Source organism: Zingiber officinale, chromosome 2B, assembly GCF_018446385.1.
Source record: "Zingiber officinale cultivar Zhangliang chromosome 2B, Zo_v1.1, whole genome shotgun sequence".
Taxonomy (NCBI): Eukaryota; Viridiplantae; Streptophyta; class Magnoliopsida; order Zingiberales; family Zingiberaceae; genus Zingiber; species Zingiber officinale.
In genome coordinates, this window is record NC_055989.1 from 74,155,566 (window position 1) to 74,165,230 (window position 9,665).

Genomic DNA, 9,665 nt, shown 5'->3' on the forward strand with positions numbered 1-9,665 from the left:
TAAAACCAAAGCTTGGGAGCTTGGTTTGAGTTGACGAAATTAGTGGTGGGTAACCTCTAATTAGTAGTCAACTAGTGCCCTAGCAATCCAAGTGCTCTTGATCGAGTTGTGGTGAGGTTTCTCCACCGACAAGGAGGATTGTGCTAGCCGGAGTTTCCGGGGATTAATCCACCGACGGATTGAGGGATCGTCCACCTTACGGACACGCCGTGGAGTAGGAGCTTTATCTCCGAACCACGTAAATCGACGTGTGTTGAGTATTTGGGGGCGCCGTCTATCCAACCCCCCTTCATGGTGGACTTGTTCCTTGGTCCACTTCTTCTTCTCTAGGGTTTCTCCTTTCTTGTCCATCGGAGGCTTGAAACATAATTGAACACAACTCCAATTTTCAAGGTTAGTCATAAGAAAATACCTCATTCTTACCTTCCAATACGCGAAGTCGTCGCGATCGTAGAAGGGTGGAATCGTGATGTCCTCTCCGAGTTGATCCATCTCTAGCTTGTACTCCCTCGGGTGTTAATCCGGCGAAGAGCGACCTAGCTCTGATACCACTTGTTAGGATCGATGGTCGCGGATAGAGAGGGGGGGTGTGAATAGTCGACCCCAAATTCTTTCGTTTCTTCCTACGATTAGGGTTAGCGCAGCGGAAATAACTAAATAGAAACGCAAAAAGGAAAGATCAAACCTCAAACTCGAACTCGACGATGTAACGAGGTTCGGAGATGAAACTCCTACTCCTCGGCGTGTCCGTAAGGTGGACGAGCCCTATCAATCCGTCGGTGGATGAGTCCCCGGAGAACCGGCTAATAAATACTCCTTGTGGGTGGAGAAACCTCGCCACAATAGCTTGCAACAGCAATATGGAAATACAAAGAAGAGCAAGAACAAAATACACAATGAATGTACAAATACTCGCTTGCCTTCTCGTCGACTGAAGTCCCGGATGAAGCACCAACTTCACGGACGAATGCCAACAAGCAACTCAGTCAAAGAATCTTACCCGAAGCTTCGGAGCTCAGCAAAGCTCAAGAGCACAGCTTTCAGAAGAACAGCAGCTCAGTTCAGAGGAGGAAGAAGAAGAGAAGCGAGAATTTTATCTGTAGAAGCCCTCAGCCTCTTTTATACCAACATCCACCTGCGAAGAAGAAGCCAGAAGACAGCAGAAGACAGAAGACCGTTGTGAGCCAACGGATAGTTCTGGACCGATCAGAGCTTCCTCTGATCGGTCCAGGGACCGATCAGCATGCATGTCCCTTCCTTTTCTCCCGAACTTCTTGCCTTCTGATCGTTGTTTCCTGATCGGTCTGCAGACCGATCATATAACACTCAGTAGGCTACTGTTTGGTTACTGATCGGTCACCGCATCATCCGGATACTCAGTATCATCGATCGATCCACGGATCGATCCGGAGCTTGGTTTTACCCAAACCAAGTCTCAAACCTTCCAAACCAACATCCAACAACCATGACCTATTGGTACATCATGCTTAGCATCCGGTCACCCTTGACCAAGACTCCCCACCAAGTGTCTGGTCAATCCTTTGACCCACTTGACTTTTCTTCACGTCTAGCATCCGGTCACTCCCTTAACCTACTTTACCTTCTCAACACCGATGTCCGATCACCCTTGATCCATCTAGATTTTCCCTGGCTTCACTCACGTGACTTTCACCTAGCTTCACTCACTAGGGTTTTCACCGGCTTCACTCACCAGATTTCCAAACCGCCGGCTTCACTCACCAGGACTTTCCAACTGCCTGGCTTCACTCACCAGGACTTTCCCACTGCCTGGCTTTACTCACCAGGACTTTCACCTAGCTTCACTCACTAGGGTTTTCACAACTGCCTGACTTCACTCACCAGGACTTTCCCACTGCCTGGCTTCACTCACCAGGACTTTCCCACTGCCTGGCTTCACTCACTAGGACTTATCCGTCTGCCTGGCTTCACTCACCAGGACTTTCCACATCCGGTCCAGAGAACGAGCTACCGAGCCCTCTCTGACCACAGTTCGGAGAACGAGCTACCGAGCCCTCTCCGACTTCCATCCGGTCCAGAGAACGAGCTACCGAGCCCTCTCTGACCACAGTTCGGAGAATGAGCTACCGAGCCCTCTCCGACTTCCATCCGGTCCAGAGAACGAGCTCCCGAGCCCTCTCTGACCATAGTCCGGAGAATGAGCTACCGAGCCCTCTCCAACTTCCCATGTTCCAAGCTTCCATACTTGGACTTCTTCGTGCCAAGTCTCCATACTTGGACTTTTCCCGTGCCAAGCTCCCTACTTGGACTTTTCACCATGCCAAACTCCCTGCTTGGACTTTTCCCATGCCAAGCTCCCTGCTTGGACTTTTCCCGTGCCAAGCTCCCTGCTTGGACTTTTCCGAGTCAGGTCAACTCACCTCGGGTCAACCAGGTCAACCTTGACCACGGGTTGCACCCACAATCTCCCAAGCTTGTATCCTTGTAAAACATCAAGATACAACTTTTCTGTTCACGTTAAACATTGTCAAACATAACTCGTCAAACATCAAAACACAACTCGAGTCAAGTCAACTCGAGTCTGGTCAACCAGGTCAACCTTGACCTAAGGTTGCACCAACAGAGAAGGCCCGGGCGGAGCTGGCAATTTATTAGGTAGGCGAAACAGAGCATCTAAGAGCATACAGGCGATCTTATGTCACCTCTCCCTTCTTCATGAGGAAGATTGGAGGTCTGATGAATCTTATGCTATGCTGTGGCGCGGCCAGCGGGGCTCGTCAAATGTTTGAGCAGGATCTGCTTCGATCTGCCCCTTCAAAAGATTTCTTAGACACTGCTCGCCTGATGAATGAGCTTCTGCCCAGGTCACTTCCTTCCTTCAAAGATAACGACGACTTATTTCTTCTCCCTAGGCCTCCTGCTGATGCGGAGCCTTGATGCAGCACTGAATGCTAAATTTTATTGTAAAAAATAAAACTTCCAAACATTTGCTCAAACTATTTGCTTTGTAATTTAGGATTTGTCATTACCTTGAAGTATTTAACCTTCTTATAATATGTTAACCCTCTCATAATATGACATGACTACTGGTTCTCGATTTTTCCTTAGCTCATTAGCTTCTTATCAGTTGCCTCGTATGTTTCCCGACCGATATGAATCGTGGCAATATGAATGTGTGCTTTGGCCTTCTAGTTCAAGTTTTATTTGACCCCGGTCGGGATTCCCTTTTTTACCCCAACCTGTTTTCCTTGCCTTTTTCTGCTGACCGCTTAACTTAGCTTAGCAAATCGCCCTGGTCTGCGTTTATATCCCGACCTGTTTAACTTTCCTTTCTCTGCTGACCGCCATGGCTCTGCCATACCCCCCGATCTGCTCTTCCCCCGTAATCCAGGTTAGGATAATTCTAGAGCGGGAAATCAAGAGTTAAGACCAGACCGGGATACAGAGAACACTTAGAACGGTTGCGTCTTTTCCTGACATCTATCTCCTCGTACTTTACGCCACCACTTTTCCAGATATACCCTCGAGCGTTATTTTCAAAGAAGATCCATCGGCCCTCTTTGCTCCCGCCAATTATTGTGGACCGGTGGATGACACTTGACTAAATTGCCCCTCCGCCCAGCGGCTATAAATAATCTCCTTTCTCTTTTGCCTTCAGACATTTCATGTCTTCTTCTTCTTCCTGCCGGAATCCCTTACTACTCTTGAATCCCTGTTTTTGCATCGATAGCTTCCCGCTTGATCTCTTCTCCTTCTGTTTCTTTTCTCATGACATCCTCCTCTTTTCTATCTTCTCTTACGGCGGTGTACTATCCTGGCTCATCTACTTCGATGAACTGGATCGGGATGACCTGCAATATACCTATGGAGTAGGGGATAACGCACATGTGATCATCCCCACCGGAATACACCAATTTTTTGCTCCTTCCGAGGGATATTGCACCTTCTTTAAAGAACAATTCGTGGTTGGCCTTCGTCTTCCTCTTCACCCCTTCTTTTCTGACGTGTGCCGCCACTTCAAAATTCCCTTGGGACAACTAATGCTGAATTCTATAAGGATCCTCTGTGGATTTGTAGTGCTCTGTGACGTATGCGAGCTTTCCTGGTCTGCCCCTTTGTTCCACTGTTTTTTCACCCTTCGGCACCAGGAAGAAGGCACATTCCGATTCCAACCTCGTCTTCGAACTGCTTTTTTCTCACCTCTGCAACCTTCTGAGCCAAACTGGAGGAACAAATTCCTCTTCATGCGATTTCCTCATGAGGTAGAGTGGCCCCTGCGATGGCAATCATCACTTCCCCCGAGCCCGCCACTAGGGGATTTCCATCTGGATACATCCTATATAGAGGCTTCCTCTCGCTTGGCAGGATGGCAACTGAACTTGACGCGTTTATTATCTAAGGAAGTACTATCCTATTTTTGCCTGAGCTATCTTACTCCTAAGACGCCTCATTCCCTAGATAAGCTTCTCTTTTAGTTCTCTTCTAACTTCATGCATTTTATTTTTCTTACTGCAGTTGACCTCCTACTCTATCTTGTACAGCTGAGGTCTTAACTCATGCTTCAGAAGTTCACCCTCTTCCTCTAAGTGACATGGAACTAATGAGGCGTGGTCGAGTTATTTTACAAAGAAGATTGCTCCCCTACTCGTCTTCGACCTCCGTCGGTGTGGCTTCCCCTGCAAATCCTCGACCCCGTCTTCCTCGCCGAGCTGCATCTACTGTCCGACTTGCCTCCTTCACTCGTCCCGTTCATCCCAGGACGGCACGTCCATCCCGGCCTGTCACCCCTGTTCATCCCCGGGCCCCGCCTACTGCCCGACCCCTCACCCTGACGCCTCTTCAATCAATTAATCCTCCCCGAACTACTTATATCCCTGGTTGTGGCCTCGGTCAAAGATCAGTCAACGTACCTTACGCCAGCCCTGCCTTCAGAGAAGCTTCCCAAGCGGCCCGTCAAGCATGTTCTGTGAATGACTGCCTAAGCCGGGATGCCCCTTCTTCTTCTCGGTGTAGGGTTCGGCTACCTTCCGATAATTCTGATTCGGATGACCAGCCGTTGGCTCAGAGACTTCGCCATAGGGCCCCCGATCCTATACCAGACTCGGGCCCTTCCACTATTCCTCCTCCGCCTCCTACTGCAACCACCACTTCTCCTTCGCCTCCTATTGCAACCCCGACTCTTGTCCTGAGCCAAACAGAGGTTCCCCCTGCTCCATCCGCGGTTTCGTTTGAGCCTCCGCCAGCTCAACCTTCCACATCGCAGCAGCATCAGAGCAGTGAAGCTGGCCCCTCGCATCGCCCTTCACCAGCTACTTCACCGCCAGAACCTTCTCAGGTGCCTCCCTCAGTTCCTTCTGGGTCAGCTGCTAGGCCTTCTAGCTCCGTTGCTGGGCCTTTCCAACCACCACCATCTGTTCCTCTCTATTATCGTACCACTACTCCTTTTGAAGCTGGGTTACAGTCTCGGCGAGATGTTCCCACCAGCTCCTTGACAATGAAAGATCGCTTGACCACTTTGTGGGAAGAAAGTATGCATCAGATGGAACTCTTGCCGCCCCTGCCCAGATGGATAGATTCTCTGAGCTGTATATCAAGGTAAGCTTCCATGATTGATTACCATAGCTATTATCCTCCCCATTTTTATCAGATGTTTCCTTTATGTTCTAGGCCTGTGCAGAGTCCCTAATAATAAACCAATCCTTCCATGTTGTTCATCACCAAAATAAGATGCTACGGGATAAGGTTGCTGAACTGGAGCTGCAATTAAATAACCCGATGCAAGCTAGTCAGGCCCTGAGAGCCGAAATAAAGGATCTGACCAAAAAGAAGAACTATCTGGAAGTATCCTTGGCGCTAGCTAACCATGAGCTTAAAGGCCTTAAGGAAGAAAAAAGTCTGGTCAACGTCGTGCACCAGCAACGTATGGATCAACAAACTTTGGTGCATCAACGAGTCGTTGACCAGCTGACCCAGAAGCTATGTGCTACCGAAACCTTAGCACAAGAACAGGACAAGAAATTAAAATCCTAGACAACCCAATTAACATCTCAAGCAGCAGAACTTCTGACAGCCCGGACTGAACTAGCTTAGGCCCGGGCTACTGCTGAAGGAGTATCTACAGCCCTAGCCATCTATAAGGAAGGAGAGAATGATCGCTGTCAACAGAGTCGCGCTTTGTACTTGTGTTCCCTAGAGTTTTGTATACAAGCAGGACAGCGTTTCTCTACATCTATTATATATGGTGCGGCCGGGGCTCTACGACAACTTTATGAACAGAGCTACTTGAAATCAGCTCCTCCTCTTGAATTTTTAGATCACGACCGGATCCTTAAAGAGATCTCGGATGATATTTTTGCTCCTTTCAAATGATACTTATTCACTGCCTGTAACTTAAAGACTTTCTGTGAAATACTTCATTTCTTTTCTTAATTCATATCCATTTGTACTTTGAGGTTTACTTTGCTAAAATTTCTTAATCTGTTGAAAAAAATACTAGGATATATAATTCCCACTTTAACATATCCTCTTACCGAACTATCTGGTCTACCTTTAACCCCATCCTGCTATCCCGACCTGTCAAACATTTGTCAGCCCGATTTCTTCTTCTTTATATGACTCTTTAGACTCGGTAAGGCAGCAAGTAGTTAGTGCTCCACGGTCGGTCTAGCTTCTTGCCCTGGTTATCTTATAAATAATAAGCTCCGAACGATAATTTCTTGATAACTTTGTAGGGTCCATCCCGCTGCGGTGTTAACTTGGCCACATCTCCCATAGGCTTAACTTGCTTCCAGATCAGATATCCTTCCCCGAAGAATCTAGGAATCACTCTTCTATTATAATTTTGCCTCATTCTTTGTTGATAGGCCTCCAGCCGAGCCGTCGTTCTGTCACGGGTTTCACTAATGAGATCCAGTTCAGCCAACCACCGCTCTGCGTTTCCTTCATCGTATAATGTCCTCCTGCCTGATGGCACTCCAATTTCTATGGGTACTACCGCTTCGTTGCCATAAACCAGATGGAATGGTGTCAGACCAGTACTTTCTCGGGGTGTTGTATGATAGGCCCATAGAATGCTTGACAACTCTTCCACCCAGTTGCCTCCCACATGATCCAACTTAACCTTCAAATCTCGCATGATTTCTCGATTAACCACCTCGATCTGACCATTGCTTTGCGGGTATGCTACTGAAGTGAAGGCTTGCGTGATGTCAAATCCCTTACACCAGGCCTGAATTTTTTGCCCCTGAAATTGCCTCCCATTGTCTGATACCAATTTATGCAGAATGCCGAACCTGCAGAGAATATTCTTCCACAGAAACTGGATGCCCGCATCTTCTATGATCCTGGCCAGGGCCTCTGCTTCGACCCACTTAGAGAAAAAAACCACCGCCACCAATAAGAAACGTCTCTGACCCGGAGCCATCGGAAATGGTCCCACAATATCCATGCCCCATTGATAAAAAAGACAAAAGACTATAGATGTTCTCAGCAGAGCCGTTGGTTGATGTGTTAAATTTTGATGTTTCTGGCAGGGCAGGCAGGTATTTACCAGCTTGTGAGCATCCCTCTGTAAAGTAGGTCAGAAATACCCGGCCAGAAGTACCTTGTGGGATAATGTCCGACCGCCTACATGACTGCTATAGCATCCCAGATGTATTTCTCGCAAGGCCTGGTCGACCTCCTCCATATCCAAGCATTTGAGTAAGGGTCTAGAGAAGGACCTCTTATAGAGCTGATCCCCGATCATGACATAATCATGGGCTTGCTTCCTGACCAGCCGTGATTCTTCTGGGTCGGTCGGTAAGATACCCTGCCTAAGATAGTTGATCATGGGCGTCCGCCAATCAATAGTTGTTTCCCTATTGTTTTGCAGATCTATCTGAGCTATAAGGAAAGTTTGTGCCATTGACCGGTCCAACACCCAAGTGGTAAGGAACTGGCCATCTTTACTAGCTCATCTGCCTTCTCATTCTCTGCCCTGGGGATTTTGGTTATTGTGATTTCTACAAATTCCTCTTTTATCTTCTCATAAGCTTCCCGGTATACTTGTAATTTATCACAATTTATCATAAAGTTGTCAGTCACTTGCTGAGTTACTAGCTGGGAATCTGAATAAATGATTACCCGAGCTACCCCTACATGTCGGGCTGCTTGCAGTCCTGCCAACAAAGCCTCGTATTCTATTTCATTGTTGGTGGCTCGGAAATTCAATTGAACAACCAATTGGAGTATATCCCCTTGGGGAGATATCAATAAGACCCCGACCCCGCTTCCTTGGTGATTTGCTGATCCATCCACATAGACCTTCCAGGTTTCTTCAGAGTTGGTCTGATGAATTTCTGTTAAGAAATCTGCTAAGGCCTGCGCCTTAATGGCTATGCGGTGCTGATATTGTATATCGTATTCCCCCAACTCTGTCGCCCACTTGATAAACCGACCTAAACTTCTACATTAGTCAGAGCTCTCCCCATGGTGCTATTGGTCAAAACTGTGATAGGATGTGCTAAGAAGTAAGGTCTTAACCGCCGAGCCATAAGGACCAATCCATAAACCAACTTCTCGAGGGCGAGTATCGAGACTCGACCCCTTTTAATAGATGATTGAAGAAATACACTGGTCGTTGTATATTATCATATTCCTTAACAAGCACAACCCCTACGGTCTCGGGGGTGGCAGATAAGTAGACCCATAAGGGTTCCCCAACAACTGGCTTGAATAAAGATGGCAAAGCCTCCAAATACTTCTTCAGCTCCTCAAAAGCTCGGGTACAGTCTTCATCCCATTGGAATTTGGAGGCCTTCCTAAGCACTTTAAAGAAAGGAGCGGCCCGGTCTGTAGATCTAGAAATGAATCTTGACAGTGCTGTTATTCTGTCGACCAGCTTCTGAGTTCCTTCAAATTCTGGGGAGGTTGCATATCACGTAGCGCCCGAACTTTTTCTGGATTAGCTTCTATTCCCCGCTCGGTCACCAAGTAGCCCAAGAATTTTCCTCCTTTAGCCCCAAACAGGCATTTCAAGGGGTTCAGCTTCATCCCATATTGTCGGAGAGTCTTGCAGGTCTCTTCTGCATCCCTGATCAGGTTCACAGCTAAAGGGGACTTGATGAGTATGTCATCCACATAAACCTCCACATTGCGCCCGATCTGTTCCCGGAAGATTTTGTCCATCATTCTTTGGTATATGGCTCTTGCGTTCCTGAGACCGAAGGGCATGACAGTATAACAGAAGGTATCATCAGCCGTAATGAAGCTAACCTTTTCTTGGTCCTCCACCACTAAAGGTATCTGATGATACCCCTGGTATGCATCCAGCATGCAGATCCTCTTGCAGCCGGTAGTGGAATCCACCATCTGATTGATCTGGGGCAGAGGATAGCAATCCTTGGGGCTAGCTCTGTTGTGGTCTCGGAAGTCTATGCATACTCTCCACTTATTGTTGGGCTTTTTCACTAAGACCACATTAGGAAGCCAGGATGAGAACTGCACTTCTCGAACATGGCCTACCTTCCTGAGCTGATCCACATCAACTCTGATTATTTTGTTCTGGTCGGCTGAGAAGTTTCTTTTCTTTTGCTTGACAGGTTGGGAATCTGGTAGTAAATGTAACTTATGCTCGACTACTTCCGGCCTGACCCTAGGTAACTCCTCTGTAGACCAGGCGAAGACATCCTAGTTATGGATCAAAC

General features: G+C 47.6%; 1 protein-coding gene across 1 annotated transcript; it reads left to right on the top strand.

The window, feature by feature from the left end:
- Positions 1–4,570: 4,570 nt before the first annotated feature.
- LOC122048351 (extensin-like) lies at positions 4,571–5,578 on the top strand. Its single transcript, XM_042609929.1, has one exon. The coding sequence runs from the start codon at positions 4,571–4,573 to the stop codon at positions 5,576–5,578; it is 1,008 nt and encodes a 335-aa protein (XP_042465863.1).
- The last annotated feature ends 4,087 nt before the right edge of the window (positions 5,579–9,665 follow it).